General features: G+C 45.9%; 1 protein-coding gene across 3 annotated transcripts in view; it reads left to right on the top strand.

Moving 5' to 3' along the window:
* The first annotated feature begins 13,019 nt into the window (after positions 1-13,019).
* The window catches only part of PPP3CC (protein phosphatase 3 catalytic subunit gamma), a 105,397-nt gene continuing 92,206 nt past the window's right edge, over positions 13,020-26,210 (top strand). For all 3 annotated transcript variants that reach the window (XM_075556542.1, XM_075556541.1, XM_075556540.1), the window contains exon 1: positions 13,020-13,342. In XM_075556542.1, the coding sequence (XP_075412657.1) occupies positions 13,288-13,342 (55 nt within the window). In that variant the 5' untranslated portion in view covers positions 13,020-13,287. The remainder of the gene's footprint in view (positions 13,343-26,210) is intronic.

The following is a 26,210-nucleotide window of genomic DNA, read 5'->3' as shown; positions in this document are numbered from 1 at the left end:
AAGGCGTGTTGAACTCTACCCATGAGTAGACATGGGATTGACAGGATGCTTCCACATTGCCTTTTACCTATGCTGCGAATATTGGAGACAGAGAGGAGGGCTTAAAAAGCTTGTGGGGGGAAGTTCCATTATCTTTTTATTAAAAGATAATTTTATTGGGGCTCTTACAACTCTTATTACAATCCATACATCGATTGCATCAGGCATATTGTACATCTGTTGCCATCATTCTTTTCTAGACATTTACTTTCTATTGAGCCCTTGGTATCAGCTTCTCTTTTTGCCCCTCCCCATCCTACTACCCTGGTGACCCCTTGATAGATTATAAATTATTATTATTTTCATATCCCACACCAACCGCTCTCTCCCTTCTGCTGTGGTTTCTGTTGTGCTCCCTGCTGGAGGAGGGTTTGTGTGGTAATGTGTCGATCATGGCAATCGGTTCCACTGTCGTTTCATTCAAAATTCCTGCACACTTGCCCAAGCCCCCTTGCGTATGCGTGAACGTGATGGAGTACACAGGGAGCATCGTATGGAAACGTCCTCCCCAGAACCATACACCTTGCTGGAAGGAGGCATGGGGCCTGGCAGCTCAGGGCCAGCGTCTTGGAGAGACATACTCCTCAGAGACAATGGCCTGCATCCTGCTGGGTCTTCAACACTCCTGAGTGGCCACCTGAAGTCCAACTCTTGGTCCCCCGGCCCCACTTGGAGGAAAGAAGAGTGCAGAAAGTCAAAGGCATGGGAGCCATCAACCACACATATCAGCCTCCATGACGCTGAGGAACTACAGGGTGTCTAGCTATCATCGACAATCGCTGTGAAAGGGCCCACCTTCGAAGGTGCTGGTCTGGGATGAGACCCACTCCAAGGAAGGAGTGCAGGGTCAGTGACAGATGTGTGTGAGTGGTTCAATTCATACACTGATCAGCTGTAACCTTCACCAAAGAAAGTGGAAAGACACTACAACTTGTATCATTCACAAACACATAAAGCCACCGGGACATCCCGGGTAGACGCCTCTGATAAATTCATTCTGACAGCTTAATTCTAAGTGGGAAATGTTCTCTTACTCAAATGTATATCCTTCTGTGTGTGACTAGCCTTTTAAATCCATTCAAATCTAAAGGATGGCATCTGAATCAACGATGGGAAAATCCTCCCAAGAACTTGATGTCAGCCTCAAGGGTTTGAAGAAGGAAAACAAGCAACTCAATGTAGAGACAAAACCTCAAGTTAAGGCTTGGGTCTTTAATTATAGATGCTAACGAGGAAGGAAAAAGAAAATCTCTTTGATATAATGTATCCTCCCAGAAGAAAAGATCCTTTCAAGTGGTTAAGCTCCCTATAACGTCTTGAAGTCAATAAAACACGATCCTTTGAAGCGGATGTCTGGGTGTATTCTATAGCCAAGGCTCCTGAAAAGAGAATGCCTTATGTTGCCACTTTCATACAGTTTAAAGGATACCTTTTTAAAGTTTTGTTTTTCTCGTTCTTTCTTGAAAATTTAGTTGCTAGGTCGTGCCAATGGTTAATGCATTTATCTCTTAACCAACAAGGCTGGAGGATCAAGTTCACCCAGAGGTGCCACGGGGGAATGGGCTGGCACTCTACTTCCAAAGATCAGCCTCTGAAAACTCTAGAGCACAGTTCTGTGACACCCATGGGGGTCCGACATCTCCCTTCACCCACTTTTCTGTTGTCCGTCTCCCAGGGAGGAGGTCACATGAAGATCCTTGTAATCAGTTCCCCCTTTCCAACCCACCCTCCCTCTACCCTCCCAGTATCACCACTCACACCACAGGTCCTGAAGGGATCATCCAACCCTAGATTCCCTGTGTTTCCAGTTCCTATCTGTGCCAGTGTACATCCTCTGGTCTAGCCAGACTTGCAAGATAGAATTGGGATCTTGATAGTCAGGGGTGAGGAAGCATTTGGGAACTAGACGAAAATTGTATTTTTCATCGTTGCTACATCGCTCCCTGTCTGGCTCGTCTCCTCCCTGAGACCCTTCTGTAAGGGGATGTTCAGTGAACTACAAATGGGCTTTGGGTCTCCACTCCGCACTACCCCTTAGTCACTTATGGTAAGATTTTTTTTGTTATGATGATGCCTGATACCTGATCCCAAGTTGCTTTTCTTCTTAAAAAGTGGGGTGCACTGGAAAGAGATGTGGAAAGAAAATTTAGATTTTCCTTTTCTGGGAAAGCTAAATTTATTTTAAAATTAAGTGTAGGTGGCTTAACTATGTATCCTAACTCAGAGGCTAGGTAAAACTTAACACGAGTGATCTCAACATTACTTTCATGTACTTTTCAGGAGTGTTATATTTTTCCCTACAAATCCACTTCGCCTAGTCGAAAAATATTTTGCATTCCTTGGCTCATGCATTAATTTTCAAGTCTTCCCTGAAAGTTGAGGTGTAACTTCCTTGACCTTGCGGGCCATCTTTCCCTGGTAAAAACCGTGCACAGCCCTGACAAGCTGGCTTCAGTGAGGAAGCGCTTACATGAAGATAAATATGAACGAATGCAGATCTCTTTCCCCCGAGGTTTGGGATTCGATCTTTAGTATGACAGAAAGAGCACAGGATCGAAAGTCCACAAGAACAGGCTGGAGTCAATTCCACCACTGACTGGCTGTATGAACTTGAACAATAGGGTTAGCGTCTCTGAATTTCAATACGCTTCTCTGTGGTCGACGGTATCCTTCCTATACTACCTGTCTCCCTTAGGACCCCTGGTGGTGCTGTAAGGTAATCTAAGAGGGAGGGACTAAGGGCCATCCTCTTGGTGGGTGGGAGGGCGGGTCCTGCTAGTCTCTGGCTGATCAATAAGCCTAGTCTCTTATGATTGTGAATTGCGTCCCACATTTTTCTTCCACTCAATGCAGAGCTTTCTAATGCGACCCTTTGGGGAGCAGTCGATATGGCAGGTAGGCACCACCCAGTTCTTTGGGTCTTAGGGTGTGGAGACAGACGCTTGCCGGGCCCTCTAGTCCACTGGATTGTTGCCAGTGTCTGGTTCTCACCACTCTTCTTGCCTCTGGACAGAGAGACACCATCTGTCACCCTTCCACGATGACTCTTTCAGACTCTGCTACTGCGACATGGCGCAGCAGGCTGATGCCTGTTAACCTTTGGGTCCCTGAAACCACGGGAGGTCTGAGCACTGGAAACCCTTGTCCCCAGCTTAGGAATTTCTGGGTCATCCATTCAACAAACTATGCAGCTTCGGCTTTGATCTGAATATGACACCGCACACAAGGCAGATAAGGACATCCTTGCCTGGCGCCAGTGGAGGGCAGGTGAGGCTTTAGCTATGGTGGTCGGGGAAGGCTTCTCCAAGGTGATGGTAATTGAGTTGAGCCATAATTTAAATAAGGAGGGTGTCTGAGTGTGTGTGTGTGTGTGTGTGTGTGTGTGTGTGTGTGTTGAAAAGACAGCAAATGCCAGCGCTGAAGGAGGGCGAAATCAGGGATGTAAACACGGATAATCTGTCTGACCCACAGCGGGCAGGGTGGGCTGCTGTATGGCATTTAAAACAGAAGCCAGATGATGCGGGGAGACCATTAGACTGGGTTTCAAACAGGAATCACAGCCAATCAGACTGATGCTGTTTATACTACCTGCTATTTGTCAAGTGGTCTGTAGGGGGAGACAGCTGACAGGAGACAGCAGTGGTTCTCAACTTTCCTAAAGCCTCGACCCTTTCATACAGTTCCTCATGTTGTGGTGACCCCCAGCCATAAAATTATTTTTGTTGCTACATAATAACTGTCATTTTGCTACTGTTATGAATCATCATGTAAATATTTGATATGCAGGATGTATTTTCATCGTTACAAATTAAACAATTGAACATGATTAACACACAGTGATTAATCACAAAATAATATGTAATTATATAGTGTGAAATAGTCATGTGTTTTCTGACGGTCTTGGGCGACCCCTAAGGGGGTCGTGACCCACACAGGCCGAGAACCGCTGGGAAACAGTGTGAGAGGGAAAGGGGCCCAACTGGATGTGTTTGGCTCCTGCAGCCACGTCAACGCGGTGCCTGCACTCACTGGCAGTCCCTTACCTGCGGACTGACGGGCCTAGGCGGGAGAGGTGTCTGTTCTCCTAGACTGTACTGTATTTTGTTGCAACATTTTCGCTTGCAAGCCATAGTGATCGTTTGGGGCGGGGGCTGGCTCCTCGGGGTGCGCAATGTTTGGCCACCATGGTAGTATTGGATTCTCCCAAGGAGGCTTTCTTGGTAACCACACACCTCAGCAGCCTGAAGGTCTGCCTGTGAAGGTGCTCACTTCAGAAAGCTCCCATCAGCTCGGTTCACTTAGATGTGCCTGTAGGCTTTGTCTAGGGCAGCGCTTCTCAACCTGGGGGTCGTGACCCCTTTGGGGGGGGCGAACGACCCTTTCACAGGGTTTGCCGATTCATCACAGTAGCAAAATGACAGTTATGAAGTAGCAACGAAAATAGTTTTATGGTTGGGGGTGGGGTCCCTAAAACATGAAGAACTGTATTAAAGGGTCTCTAATGCATCCCATAACTTCAAACATTGTCTGTGAGCTCTGTGTGGCTCTCAAACCTGATAGCTGAAACTCACAGGTGCCGTTGGACCCTGTGGTCCGAATCAAGTCCATGGCGATGAGTAGCAGCGAGGAACAGGTGAACTGAGAGGTGGGGAGAGCGGGGCGAGACAGAATGTTTTGGAAGTATGGAATTTGTTGAATGACTCCAGACACTTGGAAGTTCAGGGTTTTGTAAAAGAAAAAGAAACGAGCAAGGAGAGTCAACATCTTTATTTATTGTTGCTTTATATCCCGTTTATTTATTTTACCATTTTTATTTTTAGATGGTTACTTTGATTATTGTTACCTGTAAGATGGAAAGGAATGCAGGGAATTATATGCTGATGCTGAAGGGAGAAAAGCTGCTTCTGGGGTGGTCTGGAGCAAAAGCCCCGATGACTGGGCGATGCGTGATTGAGAGGTGGCCAGAGGTCACGGGTGTACCCTGCCAGCGGCCCATGGCTACAGGCGCTCATGCACTCAAGGAGAGATGCAGTCTAGTGGTGGAAAAGAAAAGAGTAAATTAGAAGATTTTAAAAGATTCAGACCTATTTGCTTATCTGACTTCACTGTGGATATTGACTGTTTCTCCTACCTGAATGGGCCTACATGTGTGATTGAAATCAATATGAATATGATAATCACAAAGAGTTTGTAAGCTCTTCAGCCTATAGTTGATTGTACATACAAAAAAGGAGAGTTTAGGCATGGCCCAGAAGGAAGAAGCTTTATTCTAAGCCGGGAGTCTATATAGAGATGGGGCTTAGGTAGAAACTAGTCTCACTCAGAACCGCCAAGAGAGCCGGAGATTTATATTTGAAGGGAAGACTTGCAAAGAGAGGGGAATAAAAGGTTCTTTGGTTTTTGAATTTTGAACAAAAAGTTTGCCATTGGCTGCGTCAGTGCAGGCAAAGTGTGTACCCATCAGAGAGTGCGGCCTGCTGAGACTAGACGTGAAAGGAAACCAGCAAGCAGACAGCGTGGTAGGCTTGTTATGGTAAAAAAAAAATAAACCCTGGGTCCAAGCACGGCAGTGAAGAGACAGACGAGTTGGGCATGTTCCCGGGTAGAGGGAGGTACGTATGTTTTCCCACACTTGTCACTAGGGCTGTGATAACCAGCACCCGCCCAAAGGAAGAGAGAAACATGATCGACCCTGTGAATGCGTGTGGACGGTGGTGCTCTGACTGAACCTGGCTTATGGCTGCACATGGCCCAAGTTCCCCAGGAGAAGAAGATCCTTCATATCCAGAAACCTGCTGCCTCCTCATAAGACGACTGTTAGGGATGGGCAATGTAGACATTGGGTCACTAAAACGGGGAGGATCAAAGCCACAAGGGTCTGGCTCACAAGACACTGGTATGGTGTGCCTACAGGTGCTCACCACCTGGTGGGGTGAGCTAACAGAAAACTGCTTTAAGCGGGGAACTTCTTCCTTCACGTGTGAAAGGGGAAGTGGCTAGAAGAGCCCCGGGGGTAGCCTGCAGTACAATGGACTCTTGGATGTGCCTCTTCTAGCCTCAGCCTCTCTCATCAAAAGGCCTTCCATGGGTGGAGCTGAGTAAGAAGGTTGGGGAGATAGTGACTATGGTATCTGCTTCAGCTGTGAGTGATTGCCATCCTGCTGGAGAGTGCCACCCACAGCGGGCTTATGATCCAGGAGGGCTGCAAAAGCAGATGCCCACACTCTGACCCGGATATGGGCTCTGGTACAAGAGTCTTTAGCCATTAGAGTGGCACTGTGTTTGTGTGTTTGTTTGTTTGTTTGTTTATGAAAAGGGGGCAGTAGGCCAAATAGGTTTGGGAACCTATGGGACAAAGTGAATTCTCCCAGAAGCAGGAAAGGGGAGTTCACTACCACCAAGAGCATGTCCTCTGGGCCTCAAGATCCCTGCAGAGTGAACCTCTTTCGCCCAGAATACCGCGCTGACACCACAGAGCGGCAGAGGAACAGCAGCAGAGCCAGGAGCCAGAGCACAGGGCAGAAGGTGGGTTTCCCGACCCACAGAGCAAGGAAAGGCGAATGCTTTCAGGCCGGAGGCTAGTTTGCGGAGTGGGATAGCTGTGGACACTCAATTCGGGGAACCAGGTTTGCTGACTCACGGCGCCGGAGCTGAGGGCCTTTGAGTTGAAGCTTGTGGTGGAATGGCTTGTCCTTTATTAGCAACCCTCAAGGAACTTTGTTCCTGGCTGAACAACTGTATTGTGAACATTTCTCCCCTGAATTGGAGTCTCTTAGTTTTCCCAAGAAGCCCCATAAATTATGAGCATGCCTGTGAGTTCCATGTGGTGTGGCAAGAAATTCTCAGCAGCTTGTTCCTCAGCTACTGGTAACATCTTCAAAGTCTTTATAAGGAAGGCCAGGTTCACAGGCACTGGGGCCTGAACCCCACTGCTGTCAAGTGGATTCTGGCTCAGAGTGATCCTAAGGACAGAGTGGAACTGCCCCGGGGTTCCCGGGCTGTCATCTTTAAGAAACTGGCTGCCGCATCTTCTTCCTGTGGAGCAGTGACGGGTTCTAACCACCAACCTTTCAGTTTAGTGGCCGCCAATGCCTGACCACCGTGTGTGTCACCAGGGCTAGGACGTCAATATAGCTTTTGGAGGGATAGACTCTAACTTAGAGTATTGTGTATAGAGATTATTCATTTGATATCAGCCTGCTATTGATATCAACCTCTAATTAATTTTTAAAAAATCATTTTATTGGGGGCTCATACAGCTGTTATTACAATCCATCCATGTTTCAAGCACATTTGTACATTTGTTGCCATCTCAAAACATTTTCTTTCTACTTGAGCCCTTGGTATTAACTCATCTGGCATCCTCCCTCCCTCATCAGCCCTTGATAATTTATAAATTATTGTTATTTTTTTATGTCTTACACTGACCGCCATCTCCCTCCACCCACTTTTCTGTTGTTCGTCTCCGTGGGAGAGGTTATATGAAAATCATTGTGATTGGTTTCCCCTTTCTCCCCTCACTTTCCCCTTCCCCTCCTGGTATGGCTACTCTCATTATTGGTTCTGAGGGGTTTATCTGTCCTGGATTCCCTGGGTTTTGAGCTCTTATCTGTACCAGTGTACATCCTTTGGTCTAACTGGATTTGTAAGGTAGAATTGGGGTCATGATAGTTGTGGGGAGGGAGCATTAAAGAACTAGAGGACAGCTGTATGTTTCATCAGTGCTAGGCTGCACCCTGACTGGCTTGTCTCTTCCTTGTGACCCTTCTGTAAGGGGATGTCCAATAGCCTGCAGATGGGCTTTGAGTCTCCACTCACCACCCCACCCCACCCTATTTACATTGACATGATTTTTTTTTGCTCTGGGTCTTTGATACCTGATCCCTGATCCCATCGACACCTCATGATCACACAGGCTGGTGTGCTTCTTCTATGTGGGCTTTGTTGCTTTTATCTATAGTCATTCATTTATTTTAGACCTCAGGACTGTGAAGATCCAGGCAAAGAGAAACTGATCAAAGCTAAAAGTTCTGGAAGATATGCATGAACCGATAGAGCACATCATGTCTGCACAATAGGTTTGTTGTTAGTGTGGTTGTTAGGTGTCGAGCTGGTTCTGCCCATAAAGACCCTGTGCATTGCCGGTCCTGTGCCATGCTCACAATTGTTCCTTTGTCCCCTTGTTGCAGCCACTGGGTCAATCCAGTAATATGGTTAGGTAGGAAAAACATGTGTGCAGGGCTTTTCACACAACCATTTTAGAAATGATCAATTTTCAACCCGTTTTGTTTAAAAAATATTCTATCATTCTTTTGCTTTCCTTTAATAAAAGTTGAATGTTTAAAGACTTGGTTTACACAAATAGGAATGGAAGTCAGGCCACTTTGATACCACAGGGGAAATGAGGATGCCTTCTGCCTTTGTTAAATTAAAAAGATAATTATTTCTCATAAGAGTAGTTAAAGTTATGAAGCATTTAGGGAATTTCACTAGGAAATTTATCAAGTAATGTAATGTGGAAACCTAGATCTCAAGAAATTGGTGTAAATGCCAGTTGAACATAAATCCTGGTCTTTCAATATTCATGTGACTCCTGGTCAATCAATGTAAAAGGAGGATATGCCATCATTTCTTTATCCATTACCTGTTGACGGATGTTGGGGTTGTTATCAATGAAGCTACTCTGGATATTTTTTTTTTTTACAAATCCTTTTGTAGACCTGTTTTATGGTTCTTAGCAGAATGCAAGATGGCAGAATTACCGGATCATAGAGTCCATGTATTGTTCACTTTATAGGAAACTTCAAGTTTTACGCAGAAGTTGTACCCTTTGTTCGCCAGCTCTCTGTGCATGAAGGAACCGTGGTAGCTGGTTTCTGGTTGGATGGCTAACCACGAGGTCAGTGGTTTAAACCCACCAGCTGCTCTGTCGCAGGACCACAAAGGCTGCAGCTCCTGCAACGATTTGCCACCTTGGAAACCCACAGAGGCGGTTCTCCTCTGCCCATAGGTTGCTGTGCGTCAGAATGGGCTCAATGGCAGCAAGTTTGTCAATGTAGAGGATTCCAGAGTTCCCATTCTTGTCAACATGTGGTATTGACAGTCTTTTCAATGTAGCTCTTCTAAGGAGCAGGGGTGTTGTCATGAGTTATGTGTTGGGCTGAAAGATCAGCAGTTCAAAACCACCTGCATGAGAAAGATGAGGATTTCTACCACGCTAAAGATTTACAGTCTCAGCAACCCACAACACTCTCAGGCTGCTAGGAGTTGAAATCCACTCGATGGCAGTGAGTTTGGTTTGGTTTGAGCGGGGCAGTATCTCAGTAGGATTCATCTTCTCACTCCCTGGTTTATGGTCATGACGCGTCTTCTTTAATCGATTCTGGAGATGTCAAAGTCTACAGTTCCATCAGCAGTGCCACCTTTTAAAGCTGTTTTCCAATCTGCTGCGTGAAAAAGATAGAATTTTGTTGTAATCTACTTTTTTATTACTACTGAGGTGTAACATTGAAAAATATCTAGTGGCGTAAAAATATTTTTAGTGAATTGTCTGTGGTCTTTGCCCATATTTGTATTGTAAAGGGCTCTTCTTGTGAAATTTTTTCTACCTTGACATTTGATATGCAAATATTTTATACGTTTTATGTTTTGGAAGTTAAAAAAATTAACTTATCTTTTTACTGACTCTAATAGATAGTTTAAACTTACAAGTAGTCAAATGTATAACTGTATTAGTTTGAATGTACGCAGTGATGCGTACATAGTGAATGGACAGCGCAGTAACTATTCAGAGTGGTGTGCTTACACGTTCGCATACTTCCTTGGACATCAGTTTCAACATTCCATTATCACTGCTAGCATTGAAGTACATGTGGGCTTTGAGTGCCAGGCCTTATATACTTGTTGGGAAGACAGTTTCTATTCTAGGTTTTGAATTTTTAAAAGAAAGGTCTGTTTTCAAATTAGAGATGAGTCAGAGAGTTAAAAATGCTGTACAGAGCTTAAATTCCGAGTACCAGGTTGGTGATATGGAGCGCTAGTGGTGTTGTAGCTACTCGTTCAGACCACAAGCAGCTCCGAGGGAGAGAGACTGGGCTTTCTCCTCCTGTAAGCAGTTACAGTCTTGGACACCCATAGGGTCGCTGTGGGTCAGCACTGACTCGATGGCAGTGAGGTTTGTGGAAGGCTCCAGGTGGCAGTGGTGTTGTTAGGTATCCTCAACTTGGTTCCAATTCGTAGCAACCTCGTGTTCAGCACACAGCACTGCTCAGGACTGTGTCATCTTTGCAATTGTTGTTACGTTCTGAGCCCGTTGTTGCAGCCGCTGTGCTACTTCATCTCATCGAGGGTCTTCCTCTTTTTCGCTGACTTTACCAAACATGCACACCTTTTCCAGGAACTGGTCTCTCCTGACAACAGGTCCAAAGTACGTGACATGAAGTCCCACCACACTCACTTCTAAGGAACGCTCTGGCTGTACCTGTTCTAATACAGCTTCCCCCACCCCACCCCAGCAGTCCAGGATACTTTCAATATGTTTCACCAGCACCGCAATTCAACTGCATGGATTCTTCTCCAGTCTTCCTTATTTAATGTCTACCCTTCATATGTGAAGGAGACCCCTGAAAACACCATGGTCAAATAGAAAATACCCCGGTGCGTGTCAGGCATGCCTTAGTTCTCAAAGTGACGTCTTTGCTTTTCAATACTTTAAAGAGGCCTTCAGAGGATTTTTCTTAAAACTCATTTTATTGGGGGCTTATACAACTCATCACCATCCATCCATCCATCCATTGTGCCAAGCACATTTGTACATTCGTTGCCCTCCTCATTCTCAAAACATTTGCTCTCCACTTAAGCCCTTGGTATCAGCTCCTCATCCCCCTCTACCCCTTCAGCGGGTTTATCCCATGCAATGTGTGTCCTTGGATCTCTTGACTGCTGCTTCCATGAGCATTTTGAGTGCAGATCCAAGCAAGATCTTGACAGCCTCATTCTTCTCTCCATTTTGCACAATGTTACCTTCTTGTCCAATAGTGAGCATTTTGGTTTTCTTTCCATTGAGTTGTAATCCTTGATCTTCATCAACAAGTACTTCAAGTCCTCCTCACTTTCAGGAAACAAGGTTGGTGTAGTCTGCTTAGCGTAGGTTAAGCAACCTTCCTCCACTCCCGAGGCTGTGTTCGATCTCATGTAGTAGAGCTGCTCTGATTTTTTGGTCAGCATACAGATTGAATACTGTCTCTACTTGTGTATAAGTTGAGTTTTTCAGCACATTTTTAATGCAGTTTTGTGGCATAATTAGGTGCCTCAGCTGATATTCAGGTCGGCTTATACTTGAGTATATACGGTAAGTAGGGTTAGGATACAACACTGATGTGAACTTTTCCTGATTGTTAGCCTTGCACTATTCCCTAGTTCTGTTCTAACGATTGCCTCTTGGTCCGCATACAGTTTCCGTGTGAGCACAATGAAGTGATCTGTAGTACCTGATCTTCTCAAGGTGATCCGCAGTGTGTTATGATCCACACAACAAATCATTGCAGTGGGAGCCCTCCATCCATTGTTGAGTCTCCACACAGATTCAACCTCCATGGGTTCTTTCTGACCATTGACCTGCAAGGTGAAAAGCATTGCCTTCAGGTAGCGTGTGCTTGAAAGTGGATTGCTAACACTCCTCCAGCCAGACCAGGGTGAGACGCCCAGCCCTTGGGGTGAGACTCACCTGGCTGTGCCCTGACTGCCTTGGCGGGAGGGCCCCGAGCCAATCTTGTAAGCTTTTCTATCCCCAATGGTGCCTGTCGCCCAGTCGTGGACCCTTTCCAGGCTCTTTAGTCCTGTTGGCAACTGTGATGTATTGACCGGCTGCCACCGGTACTGTGGCACGGTCGTCCTTGGATTCCAGTCCCATTTAAGCGGCTGCATTTCTGTGACACTTTGGATGGTGCGTCTTTGTCCCTTAGGCTTAATAGATGAGTCTCCCACGGGCTGTTCTGCGGAAGAAAGAGGAGGCTTTTGGCTTCCATAAAGATTGACAGGTTGGAAACCCTAGGGGGTCGCTTTGAATCCGAATGGATTTGGAGTCTCTGCCCTAGAACACCAGGAGGCAGATACTGGGCATGCTCTAGTAGCAGAGGGGAGCTTCCAGAGAGGTAGGCGACAGGAGGACTTGGTGAGAAGGTCCCAGTCCTGGCCTTACCCAGGGACCCCGAGGAGCAGGAGCCTGGCCACTCCCCAGAAAGTGGACGGAGCAGCGAGAGGCGTGGAGACGTCCGAGTTCTTGTCTCTCTCACTCTGCAATGTCTGGCGCGGGACTGGGGCAGGCGCAAACGTCCCCTTCCCTATACCGGCACACGTGGAAATTCAAAACGGGGTTGAAATGTTTGGGTTTAATGAACAGGGCACGGGGAGAGAAGGGAAGAGTAACGGGTGGACGGGGTGGGGGAGCACGATCCAAGTGACGAGTCCAACAGACAAAAGTGGGTGCAAGACCCAGGAGCGGCGCTTCCTTCCGAGGGCTCTGGAGTTGGCCGGGGGGCAGAGGGGCAGCTCGGCGGCCCGGGCCTCCACGGGACAGCGGCTCGGACGCACAAGGCGACAAGATGGCCGCTGCTCCGGCGGGGCTTTCCCTGCGGGACGTCGGGGCGCCCAGTGGGTGCTCTCGGCTGGGGCAGGGCCCGCAGAAGCGAAGGAGCGAGCGGCTGGGAGCGCAGGCCGGAGAGCGGACTGGGGAGCCGGCGGGCGGGCAGCACGCGTGCGCCGTGGGCAGCGGGCCGCGCCGGGCAGGGCCGGGCCGGGTCGGGCCGGGCAGGGCCGGGCGCCTCGCAGGGCAGCGCCACGCCGGGGGCCGCCGCTGCCCGGGGCGGGCGGGCCTGAGCCGCGGCCGGCGGGGCCGCGCGTTGGGCTGGGCGGGAGGCGGCCGCCGCAGGCGCGCGCGCGGGGCCGCTGGGAAGTTGGGAGCACGGTTCGCGGGAGCGCGCGCGCGCGCGGCGCAGGGCCCGGCCCGAGAGCAGCGGCGGCCGCCGGGGTTCCTCCCGCCCGAGCCTCGGTCGCTCCCGACTCTCCTCAGCGGAGGCCGCCGCGGCGAGCGCCCCGGAGGCAGGGGGCTGTGGGCCGGGCTCTTGGCCGTGGCGTTCGAGCCCCGGGCTGTCGAGGTCGTCCCGCTCCGAGGGGAGCCGGGCGCCGGAGCGCGGAGGCAGCGGAGGCGCGGGGCAGGCTTCTCCCGGCGTCGGGAGGAGGCCGACGACCATGTCCGGGCGGCGCAGGAAGGGCCAGCTCTCCACGACAGAACGCGTCGTCAAAGGTGCCGAGCGGGCCGGGCCTTCCTCGCAGGCCCGCGGGAAACGGCTTCGGGGCGGGCGGAGGAGGTGCAGCCCGCCGGGCGGCGAGGAGGGACGGCGCCCGTCCCTGGAGCGAGACCGGGATGGGGTGTGGAGGAGGCTACGGCGGGGGCCCCCACCCCCGCCCCAACCCGGGCGAGCGGCTCAACGGGGAGGGAGCCCGGGCATTTTCTGTTACCCCTAGACCGGCAGCTGGCGACGGGTCATCTGCCCCGTGGTTGGCATCTAAGTGGGGTGAGGATCCCTTCTCTCCCAGAGGACCCGGAGCCCCATCTTTTTTGTTTTACGCGGACTCTTCTAATGTCCTCTCGGGGTGGCGCGGGCAGGGAGTTGGGCAGACTCTTCCCGGTCGGTCGGATCGCCGTCGTCCCTCCTCTTCTGTAAGATCAGATCTTTCTGTCCCCCCCCTCCCCTTTTACAGCATCTATAACGGTACCTCCTGGTCCACATGCCCTGGGAGATCATAAGTCACTGTTAATCATTTAAAGACACGTATTGTGTTTGATTAAATCCATTTTTCTGAGACTTGAAAGGATTTACAGATCTTGTGAAATGATGTTGATGTCCTAGCTTTCGTTTGGAGAGTGATACCAGTACCTTGCTTCCAGTGTCCACCCGGGTTAGATTTGCTCTGTTCTTGTTACACGAACAAAACCTAAAGTGGTCCCTATTGATTTGGGTAGGCGTTTACATGGTTATTTTTTCTGCCTGTAAATGAGTAAGATCTGTTAAACACAGGCACTAATTTATGTGACTCTTTTGTTCAGCCTTAACATTTAAGCTCAAGCCTTCTCCAAACTTGAGTTTTAACAATCATTTGAAGCCACTTCTGTGTAAGAAAGGAATTATACCACGACCAGCTGTGCGAGTGACTCCCCGGATGACTGGGTTAGCATTAGTTGGGAGGAAACTACTAAAATGCCTTCCCCCTTTTGGTTTCAGAAGAACTAAGATTGGAAACAAGATTTGTTTTTTTAAAGGAGAAAAGCCTACTGAATAGTCAGTGGAGGGGGAAAATTTATAACCTAGTTTTCCTGCCACTCCCAAAGATATCAAACATCCCAAGTGTTGGTTATGCACACCACACAATCTTTAGTGTCTTTTTCTTTTCTTTTGAGAATTATCTAGTCAACATTTATCTGCCATTGTTGGGGAATTGTTCATTTAACCAAAACCTTCTTCAAACTGCTAAATCATTTTGAGCATTTTGATATAAAGTTCATAACTCTCTCAAGATACATACTCAATGTAACCTTTATTGTTTTTCTGAATCAAAGTCATCCTCTGTACATTAAATCCTGCCCTGTGCTTTTCTGTTAATATGGCGGGCGCCTTCTGCTTTATAAGGCTGCTGGCAGTTTCCTTCAGTACAAAAATGACTCCTCACCACTAGAATTGTGTCGGCTTTTTGTGTTTTCAGTTTCACTGCCTCCTCCAGGACTGTCAGAATGTGCCCTTACTGCCTTCTGCTCTGCCACTTCTAGCTGAAGCAGTCAGGAAAGGGCACAAACTAGAATTGTTTGTCAGCTCAGAATAAATGGAATCTGAGCCGGTAGCACAGTGGTTACGCTGCTCACCAGAAGGATGGCGGTTCCTGTTTAGCAACTGCTCTGCAGAGAAAGATGGGGCAGGGTAGAGTACGGCCTTGGAAGCCTTGTGGGGCAGTTCCAGCCTCTTCTGTAGGGCCTGATTATTAGTCAGAGTCAAAGAGAGGGCAATGGACTTGGGTATTTTGATTTGGAGCCCGTGTTTGTGGCAGCTCTCTGGCCTTCAGGAATCTCAACTTCTGAACCCTGGGGTGGGAGGTAATTTCCAGTGGTGACCTGCCATAAGATAGGAAGGTCTAAAACATTGTTTTAAAAGGCAGAAGCTGGGTGGGGGGGGGGGCAGGTTTGCTAGGCATACTCCTGAAGATTAGCATCACAGCCTTTGTGGGCAAAATGTGTTCTGTAGCGAAATTACAAATGATTGCCTGTTGTGTACTTCGAAGATTACCCTTCACTAAATGAAACACGAGTGATTTCCGGCCCTCCGGATGTATGACTGCATCTCGTATTTAAACACGTTAGCGTGTAAAAAGCCGGTCACGGCAATTTGGATTTCTTGTGAGTTTACTGCACTCTTTTGGGTTTCTCAGTTTCGAGCAGTTGGAGTTTCTTTTAAGAAAAGAAGGTGTCACTTTGTTTATGAGGAGTGTCCATTGTATCAGCTCCTAAATCCTGGTCCGATGCTATCTTGTCTGGCCAGCGTTGCCTGCATTTGTTCACAGTTTGAAAGCTTTTTCAGAGGTGAAACCACACCCCAGTTATTTTTGGTTCTGTCATTTCCTGTTAACTTTAAAGACTACGCGTGTCGTTTGAACGAATCTTGAAGGGGAATGATGGGTGGTAGTGATTTATATATTTTAAAAGTCCTTGTATTTTTTAAAGGGCCCTGTAGGAAGGCTGGCCGTTGGACAACTCTCACTGATCTGCTTGCTGGAAAACCTACCTTGGTTTCAGCCCTGCTGCTGCAGCTTGCTGTGCACTTGTCTTTCTGGTTACTTTATTTTCTCCTTCATTCGTCTGCTCTGGAAATCAGGCTTACTTACACCTGCCCTGTCAAGAATCTGGGTTAGGCAGAGGACATAAGGAGTGTGAAAAGCTTAAGAGAAGGTAGAAGTATGAAACACAGTAGTTTATCACAGACCTCGTAGAGAAATCATCAACATAGGGGAAACCATCAGAATTGGACAGTAACCTCGGTTCCCAGTCAGGAAATGATGTCTTCCGTTTCCTAAAGGCACCTGAGTGGAATCCTCTGTGACCCAACATGAAGAGACCAACCCACCCAGCTCTGTTTCGCACTTCCCTGGCAGCGGGATTCTTCTGCAGCACTTGAAGGTGCTTATTGTATGCTTCAAAAGTCTTGCAATGTCACTCATTCCCTGTTTATTACATAACATCCGTAAGGTACTCTAACAGGTACTCATTTCCTTCGCCCTTGTTTTGAGAGTAACCTTTTTCTATGACCCTCTTAACTAGCCCATGTGTCTTAGCGGACTGCTATTAGCAACTCAAGTGATTGAGCCATGAAATGGTTGCAGTTTGATTTTTATTTCCCCCCTCCTCTGTTTTTCTCTTTTCCTGTTTGAACCATCAGTTTTCTCTTCTGACAGTGATTGTTTTATACTAGCCTATTCCTGTGGGCCTAATCTTTTCATTAGTATCAGTGACGTTTCAGTAGGGATTACACTGTCCAAAGTTGTTATTTGGAGGTTGAGTGGGGTCTAGCAGAAACAGCAGGCTTCTTTTTGGTAAGAGGCTGGTGCACTCCACCTGTTCTCTTAGGATTCAAACACATTCTGTAATCACAGCATGGATCTTGATGTTGGTGGCTTACATGGAAGCCGACAACCATAGGATGACTGGCACCGATGGTTTGTGCTTGCCTGCGAACCAAAAGGCTGATGCTTCACACTTACCCAGCGGCGCAGGCAAAGAGAGGCATGGCAGTCCGCGTCCACGAAGATGACAGCGTAGCAAACCCTTGAGAGAAGTTCTCCGTTGTCATACTTTGAGTTGCCATGAGTCCACATCGACGTGAGGACAGTGAGTCAATGACTTTCTTTGATGATTTTAAGGAGAGTATTGTCGGCACAAATTGCTATTGCCAGAAATGGACCCAGAACTCCATTTGTTCTCTGGTCTGTACCAGAGATCATTTGTGATCTGGCCCCTCTCCCTTATTTTTTTGAATTATGAGTTTATTTCTGATACTCGTTTCCCCTCTGGAATGTATGTTTACCTGTGGCAATGAGAGACCTGGAAATGCATGGAAAGGTAGAAAGGGACGATAACAGGCGTCACATTCTTTTCACCCAGAAGCAACTGCTCTCCACTCTTGTATGCCTCATTTCCATAGAAGGAAATGGATCCCACCTATGAAAGCCTTCGTTAGGCAATGCTTTCTGTTAACATAACACTTGTAATTTTACCCAAATCTATCTCTGATGGCTTCAATTGGCATGAGCTGTGTGTGAAAGTGCTTATATTTGGATTTGGATTCTTTGTATTTCGGGTAGGGCACACACTCATCATTTCATGGAATACCAATCTAGAAGAAGCATAGCTTTACAACATCTTCCCAAGTGTAACGTTGTCACTGTGGGGGAAAGCCTTACGGTGTATATTTTGGGGAATTGTAGTTTACCGTGATAATTAATCCGCTTCTGAAACATTGGCAATGAGGATTCATACTCCGGTGGAAGACTCATCTTCTTAAAGGGCATCTTAATATAACCACTTCTTTTTTGAGCAGGGTAAGGTTCTTCTTTTCCTACATGTCAATATCTAAGGGGTGTTATAAAGAACATGAAATGAAAGACATTTCCAGCAGACATTTGGCAAGGAAACCTTCTTTCACAAAGGAACATGCTATCACATCTTACTGCAAAGTAGGGGTGGGGAGGGGGGGGAGCTATTGCATCATTTGAGAGAAAAATGCTAAGGATTGATATTACTTAAACCAGGTTAAAGAAGCAAGACAGATTCTTTACTTAAAGTGAATTAAACAGTTAAAGACTTATTCATAAGCTGTAATTGGTAATGGAAATAGATGATCTTTCCAGTAAGGTGACGTTTGCAGAGAAGAGCTAATTTTCAGATAGACATTTATCAGAGACAAAATAATCTTGACTAATTCTGGTATATATAGTCATTTGGGGCCTTTGCTATTTAATTTCTCTCTAGCTAATGGAGATAAAGGGTTATCTGAAATCAATGAAATAGAATTTCTTGGTACAGTTAAGAGTACTCCGCCTTAAAGTTTTAATGTTCAATTTTATCTGCATTTTAAATATCAAAAGTGAGGTATGAAAGCTTACCCCCAACCTGAGTGGTATCTGATGTGGGTATCTTTTAGTCTCTACTTGATTATTGAGATGGGTGCAGAGAAAACTTTTGGTTCCCTAAATTCAACTTTGTTTTTGTTGGCAAATCAGGTTTTATTATGAAACCTATTAGCTCCTCAAGCCTCTGTTTATTGTTAGAGGAGCGCATGACTGGGTCACCAGGATCTCTGGATTGGGTGACAGGAAGGTATGCCGCAGAAGCTGACAGAGACACTGTGTGTCTTTTACAATTGTGATTAGATGTGTTAAATGCCTGCGACTCATGGTGTTTTTGTGTAGTGTCTAGATAATATCATCATAACAGACCGAAATTCTAATTGAAATAAACAACCGTTGAGATGTAGTTTGAGAATTCAGTCAGAAACTACCTGTTCTTGCTTTAAAGTGTTTAACCCCAGTCTATTATGAGTACCTAACCAGACAAATCCAGTTTGTGGGACTTTGTACCAGATAGCCAGCCCGCGTCCTTCTTAGAAGATGGCACAGTGACGGAGAGCGGAAGAGGCAAGGAGAGTAGTCTAGATGAAGAAAACAAATGGGAGCAACAGCCACATGGAAGGTGGAGCCTGGACTGGGAAAGTTGAAGGCTGTCAAGGACATTTTGAAGACAATTGGGGAACTTTGAATATGGAGTACATGTTAAGCTAATGTTCCGATGTTCAAGATCTTGGGGTGGTGATATTAAGGTTATAGAGACTAATGGTTTTATACGTAAGGCAATGCCTGGTGAAGTATTGAGGCTAACATGGTACGATGTCTGCAGTTGGCGTTCAGATAGCTCAGGGGGGAAATGATGCATTTGTCGAGAAAGCATGGTGAAGCTGAGTGAAGGGCGTGCGGGGCCTCGTTTTATGATTCTTTCGTGGTTTATAGGGTTCCAGTTTTTTTTTAAAATATGAAGTTGGGTCGAGAAAAGGAATAGCACAATTACAAAATACCTCAGAACAATTAAAACTCAACAGTGCCTTAGTGGGGGAAAGTCTTAAAAAAGTGAGTTGCCAAGAATGTTAGTCTGAGCTCAGGTGAAGTGGGGACAACTTGTGTAGCAGAGAGAGATGACTTCAGCATCGTGGTGGGGCTTGGAAAACCCACAGAAGTAAGACTGAAGAAACAATGCACCGTGACTAAGGCGCGGAGAGAAGGTGGCTACGTTTGCAGTGCCATAGATTTGAAAGCAGAAACATGACGGAGAGAAGGAAAAAAGGGTAGTAGAAAATCGCCCAGATTATAGAAAATTCAAACCGTCCGCAAACAGATGATGTGGAAAGCAAGAGGGCCATGTTTTATTTTTGTTTGAGAGAGGCAAGTGCAAAGGTCGGATGATGTTAGTTGCCATCGAGGCAATTCCGCATCACGGTGACTAGAACTGCCCCCAAAGGGTTGCAAAGACAGACTTTCGGAAGTAGATCATCAGGACTTACTTCCAAGACCCCTCTGATGGGGTTTGAGCTGCCAACCTTCCAGGTCATAGACCACGGCTTACCCATACGCGCCAAACACAGACTTTTGTAAAAGGTGGTAGTAGGATAAAGTGTTAGTAAGTGGGAAAAAAAGAGTGTTTTTAGAAATGTTAGAATCAGAGAGGCGATAGAGAGGGGTTTCTAAATGTATGTCTCATCCCTGATAATCACACCACTTACTCATGTAGTCACTGACTCAGACCACACTCTCCTTTCCCCATCACGGTAGATTTCATCCCACCTAACTCAGTTCTGCCGTCTTTGGGATCCTCTGGAGTCTTCTGCTTCAGCCCCTCTTTTGCTTCTTGCTTGCGCGGCTCTTAGAGCAGTACTAGGACTGCTGGCTAAGTCGATTTCATCTACCCCTGCGTTGCCTCATGTCCTGCAAGTAATGTAAAGCAAAACATCCTTCTTGTGCTGACATCCTGGTGAATGCTTCCTGCCCTTGGGAGAAACTCTTACCTTTGCTCGGTGTTTCCTTTTTTGCTGAACCACTGTAACTATCGGTCGCACTTTCTCCTCGTGTGTTTCCAAGCTTACCTTACTTCTTATTGTTTGTAGCTCCCTAGAATGCCCTCTTTGGAAACAGTGAATGGGCTCTTTGTATTGCTTCCGTGAAGAACCTGGCCTCCATCCTAACTAGTCCCTACCTCTATTTCAAGATTTAGCGAGAAGACTTCCCAGAAGTTTTCTCCTCTGCCTACAAGGCTGCAGGGACTAGAGACTAGAGCCGTGTGTTTAGGGGCTGGGATCCAGCCAGACTCACCTGAATTCAAAATCTGCCGCTGTTCTCTAGCTTCATGATTTTGGACAAATCATTTAACTTTGTTTTACCTCAGTTTACCTCTCTCTCTGTAGAAAAAAAACCTCCAGAAAACCCCACTGTCATGGAGTCAATTCCAACTAATAGTGTGACCCTTGAGACTATCCATCGTTGCAGGAACAGACAAACTCACCTTTCTTATGAGGAGGGGCTGGGAGGTGTGAACCACTGACCTTGTGGCTCGCAGTCCAATGCTTAGCTAACAGTGCCACCAGAGCTCCGTAGAAGAGGGATAGTGAAGTCTGGCTCGTAAGATAGCTGCAAGGATTAAATAAAGCACCAGAAAGTTGATTGACTGGCACCGAGGAAGTACTGAATGCATTGCCACTGCTGTGGTCAGCAGAAGAATGGGTGGATGCTGCCCCCTGGGTGCGCCCATGTGCAATCTCATACTGCTTTACAGATTCCCCTGCACTATTTTCTTGCCATTTCGCTCAAACCGGCACACCCTCTTTAAGGGCAAGAGCTCTGTGTCCTTAAGGCTGAATATAGCACGTAGCATATGGCTAGGTGCTTAGTAACTAGTTAGGGGAGGGAGAGCCTAAGGAGCTTACTTTATGGAAGACAGACTGGGTAGGAGTGCAAGCTCTGCTCATTACTAGTTGGGTGACATTTGTTAGGTTATCTGCTTGCCTCAAATGTAAAATGGGAGATAGCAGTACCTGCATCAAAATTTGAAGATCCAACTCCATGTTGCCTGCAGAGCCATCTTGAAAATGGCAAAGGCTGCTGCTGAGTTGATTGGTTCAAGGTGACCGTGCCCACAGTACATGTTAGCTGTCATGTGCTTGAAAGGCTCCCCTCGAACCTTGGTGAGGTTTGTTAGCAGATCTGCTTCGCTTTCAGGGCAAATGTGAGATGAAGACTAAAGCATATGGCGTTTTATATTTTCCAACTGTAAGTAGTCTCCTTAGGTTCAGAGAAGATTTACATCTCAAATACTGGCTAAAGCAAATAGCAAACCGTTCCTTTCCTATAATGTAGATGGGATTTCTGGAGATCATGTATTCCTAAACATATACTTGATGAGTTCCTACAGCACATTTTAGGTTCTACTTAGAAGCTTAAATTCTGTCTTGAAAAGCCCCCACAAAATATAGCATACAATAGCCTCCCCAAAATGCAACAGAAAATTAGAACTCTGAGGCTCTCTCTGTCTAGTACACTGGAAAGAGCCGCTGGCTGAACAGTGGAAGACAGACACCTGGTATGATGAGCTTGCACAGTGTTCATTTGGACTTTGCTCAGTGGCTTAGTCTGGTGACCTAAGCCTTTGTGGGGCTTTGAAAATAAAATTGGGTGGGTTTACTAATTGGCTGGCGTAATAAGGGTGACTGGTAGATTTATCCATGGGAGCAACTCGGACTTTTAAAAATACATGTGATTTCATTACAGAAGTTATTATTTCTGTCAGACCATCATGGATGGTGGTTATTATTCAGTGGTTCCAGGAAAGCCAGCTCCTAGTATTTCAAAGGGAGTTCCTTGACCCACGGCACAGAGGGAGGGAGGGGGAGAGCTTGCTAGGTCAGGTCACTTACATAAAACCATGTGTTACAAAAGAGTCTGAAAGCCACATGGGACTTTTAGCAGTGCTATTTCATCTACCCCTTCAGCAGGGTTCAGCTGGTTTGTGGTGGGAAAGGGAAGTGAGCAGATTAGTAGAGGAGTCTGTGAAAGTAGGGCAGGCGTGCTGGATTAAAATAGGAAGGATAGCAGGATTATTTGTAGTGAGCAGAGATGGCTATTTAGGAAAAGCCCAGTGTCCCATGAGGGTAAAACCGCACAATAATCTAAAAATAGTAGCTAATAGGCCTAAGCTTTAAGGTTTACTTCTCATACTTGCTGCAGGACTGGCGCGGTCCTCCCCAGGGTGGCCTTTTCTCTCTCAGAGATTGGAGTCAGGTATCAGGTGTGAAAATATGTAATGTTCATGTAGTGGATTTAGATTCTAACATTAGGCTTGAACTTAGCCATGGAAAGGCAGCAACATTTCTCCAATATACTTTCAGAAATGTGAAGATCCTTAATATAGTTAATTTAAATTAAAAATTTTAATTTGAAATAGATTCGCAGGAAATGTACAGGGAAGTCAGTGCACCAACTCCCACTGTCCTCCCCCTATCACAGTACAAGACAAATCCCAAGAAACTACTGATGACACAATCCATAGCGTTTATTCCAATCTCACCAATTATACACACACCGCTCTGTGTGTGTGCACGTGCAAACATGCGTACAGCCTTGTGTAACTACCACCACAATCCAGATACTCACATGTACCTATCATCAGCACAGCCTCACTAGTGTTACTGCCTGTCGTCACATCCAGCCTCTCCCCACACCAGAAACTCAAATTTGTTTTATACTTCTTGTTTAGAATGATGTACAGTCTTGGTTTAATGAAGATTTTGCTTCTGTGTTGCAAATACTGGGTGTGTATGCATGTAAGAGATTAAAAATAAACTTTATTGAAATACTGACATGTGGTTAAAAAACTAAATTAAAACAGGATTGCAACTTGGAAGAACGTGAAAATGCGTTTTAAGGAGCCCTGGTGGTGCAGTGATAAAGATCTGAACTGATAACTGAAAGGTTTTTGGTTTGAGTCCACCAGTCCATCCATGGTGTGTCTGCCTCTGTAAAAGAACCCTATAGTTCTACTCTGTCCTTTAGGATTACTAAGGGAGCCCTGGTGGCATAGTGGATGACAGTTGGGCTGCTGACTGCAATGTCCGTAGTTCAAAACCACCAGCTGCTCTGTGGGAAAAAGATGAGGCTTTTTACTCCCATAATGAGTTGTAGCCTTGGAAACCCACAGGCCAGTTCTATCCTATTCTTTAGGGTCCCTATGAGTCAGAATAGACTTGATGGCAGTGAGAGATTAGGGTTGCTAAGAGTTGGCGTGTGCTTGGTGGCAATGGGAAAAGCTGCTGTGGTAACTGAGACTTACGAGGGAAAGGGAGGAGTTTAGCCTGGCAATTAGGTCGCAGCTTGATGGCCTCATTTGGAGGCTATAAGGAGATAAATAGCTCGCTGGAAACAGGACGCATGCTCACTCCCTGGGAGACATTCCAGCTGACAAGACACATGGAGCTGGAGGAGCCACGTGGAGATTCCTGCCAGCATTGAGATGCTTACAACACCACTGGATCCACAAGACACCTTCCCCCCCCCCCCCACTGGCATGTGATCTTCCTGCATTCAGCATCATTGCATGTGTTTCGTGAGTCTGAAGAGGACTTTATAGATTGGTATCAGACATAATGGACAAATATCGGACTTAGGGACTTGATCTGGACCGGGCTGGAATTTTCTAAATGTACAATTACTCTTTATGCAAAGCTCTTTCTTTACATACGTATGAGTATCTATGAATTTGTTTCTTTAGTCTACCCAGACTGACACAGCTGCCTTAGATGAATGTATATAGGCTTAGACTGATGACTCAACCCCACCAACCACAATCACTAGTGAGGTGGGAAAGAAAAAAGAAAAAAATGGACCCATAAGCCTTAATCCAGATAAACTTTGAAAAACAATGTTGAGTATAAAAAATGCAAAAACATGATTTTTGTAAACATTTAAATTTACTATGTTGTATGTAAATACATATATTTGTAACAAAATTATATACACAAATGAAGGACACCTGCCTATGTAAAGGTACTGCTTGCCTCCAAGGAGGAAGGGAGAAGACTGAGATAGAAGGTGTCTTCCACAATGTTTGTAATATTTTGATTCTTCAAAAAATATTTGAAAGAGATGTGGCAAAGTTGTTATTTTTAAATATCTACACAATAGGCACAAGGGTGTTTGCATTATATCTGTTTTAGATTATTTATCAAGTCTTGTGTAAAATGTATATCATGCTATATGTATATTACATATGTATATTTCCTCCCTTTCAATAGACTAGTTATTTTTTTCATGACCAGCCAGTCCTAATTTTTCTATTTATTTCCTTGATTTCCATAGCTCTTATGGATTTCCCTGTTGTAATCTGTGATACTTACAAGCTATAGTATGCAATTGATTCCTTAATTGTATTGTTTTTGTCTTCTGTGCTATTTCATGTGCATTATTTTATCTACTCAACTAGAACATAAACTTTTCAAGGGAAAGTCTGCATATAAAGCTCGTGTATGCCACTTATTGCCCACAAAGTATCAGCATGAAGTAGGTGCCTGATAGATATTATTTATATAAAACACAGGGATACCTCAGTTGTAGAATGGTGCCAAGCATGAACCTTCCACTACTCAAACAGCAAAGTTTGAAAAAAAAAATCTGCTCGGTGTTCATAACTTTGATCAAACCAAAAATGCAACTTGATAAACCTGCAGGGGCTGAGACTGAGTCACTGGTCGCATCTCACTGCTGACACAAAGGGTGGTGTTATAATCTAAGCTCCACTCTCGTTCATGCATCATTGTGCTTGTTTTGTTTTTACATTTGATTTGTCTATGGCTCCAAAGACAGTAAGTGACACCAGCAGGAAAGCTAAGAGGAGTACTGTAAACCCCGATAGCATTGAACAAAGAAATCCTTGGGAAATTTGAATCAGCTTGTCTGATTTGATGGCTGAATCCAACATGGCTAAGTCATCAATGTCAACATGTTTTAAGAAAAAAAAAGTGATGAAAGCAGCTACTGTAGCAAAAGGTGTGAAATCACTAACCCCGAAACAAAGAACCCTGACCATCAAAGAGGTTGAAAAGTTACTGTTAATTTGGATAAATCAGAAACAACTCTATGGTGAGCGTCTCTAAGACAGTAATATTCAAGAAAGATAAGGCTTTCTATTCCCATGAAGAGTTAGTCTCAGAAACCTACAGGAGCAGTAGGCCCATTAGGAGTCGGCATCAACTTGATGGCAGTGAGTATAATGTGGTAGGAAGAGCTAGTTTATTTCTTGACTGCTGCTTCCATAAGCATTGATTGTATAGCAAAATGAAATCGTTGACAACTCTAATCTCTCCTTTGTTTATCATGATGGTGTCTATTGGTCCAGTGGAGGACTTTGGATTTCTTTTACTGAGTTGCAGTTTATACTGAAGGCTTTGTGAGGTAGTTAGTTTATTATGCCAACCTGGCCAATATGGGGGGGGGGGTTAATTGAAGGGCGGAGGGATAAATGGCTCAGTGAGCCTCACCTTTTGAGAGTTCTTGGGTCTCTTGCTTTCTGATGATCGGACCAGGGTGCAGCTGCCTTAGCCAGTTCCCTGCTTCAGCTGGCAAGGCTTACTTCCTGCAAGACATCCCTGAGGAGAAGCCACATGGACCTACCCCGATGCAGCCTTGGGTGCTGGAGCAGCCGTGTGGAGACCCCTACCAGCGCTGAGATGCTTACACGTTCAATGAGTCAGCTTTCCTCCTGCAGTCAGCATCATTGCATCTGTTTTGTGAGATGGAGCAGGACTTTGTGGATTGGTGTTGGACATATGGGTTAATGAGTTAATGTTGGACTTGTGGGCTTGGGCAGCACTGGGTTGGGATCTTTTCTTGATGTACATTTAACCTTTATATAAAACTCTATCCTATACATGAATTTCTGTGGATTTGTTTCTTTAAAGTACTCAGACTAACACACTTTGATTTTATTGGTGTGTACTTCAAGTTCTGTTTGCTTTCAGTAAGGGTGTGTCAAAGATTGT

Source organism: Tenrec ecaudatus, chromosome 8 (genome assembly GCF_050624435.1).
Source record: "Tenrec ecaudatus isolate mTenEca1 chromosome 8, mTenEca1.hap1, whole genome shotgun sequence".
In the NCBI taxonomy this organism is placed as follows: domain Eukaryota; kingdom Metazoa; phylum Chordata; class Mammalia; order Afrosoricida; family Tenrecidae; genus Tenrec; species Tenrec ecaudatus.
The sequence above is the reverse complement of the archived record's forward strand: the minus strand, read 5'-3'. Positions and strand labels throughout refer to the sequence as shown.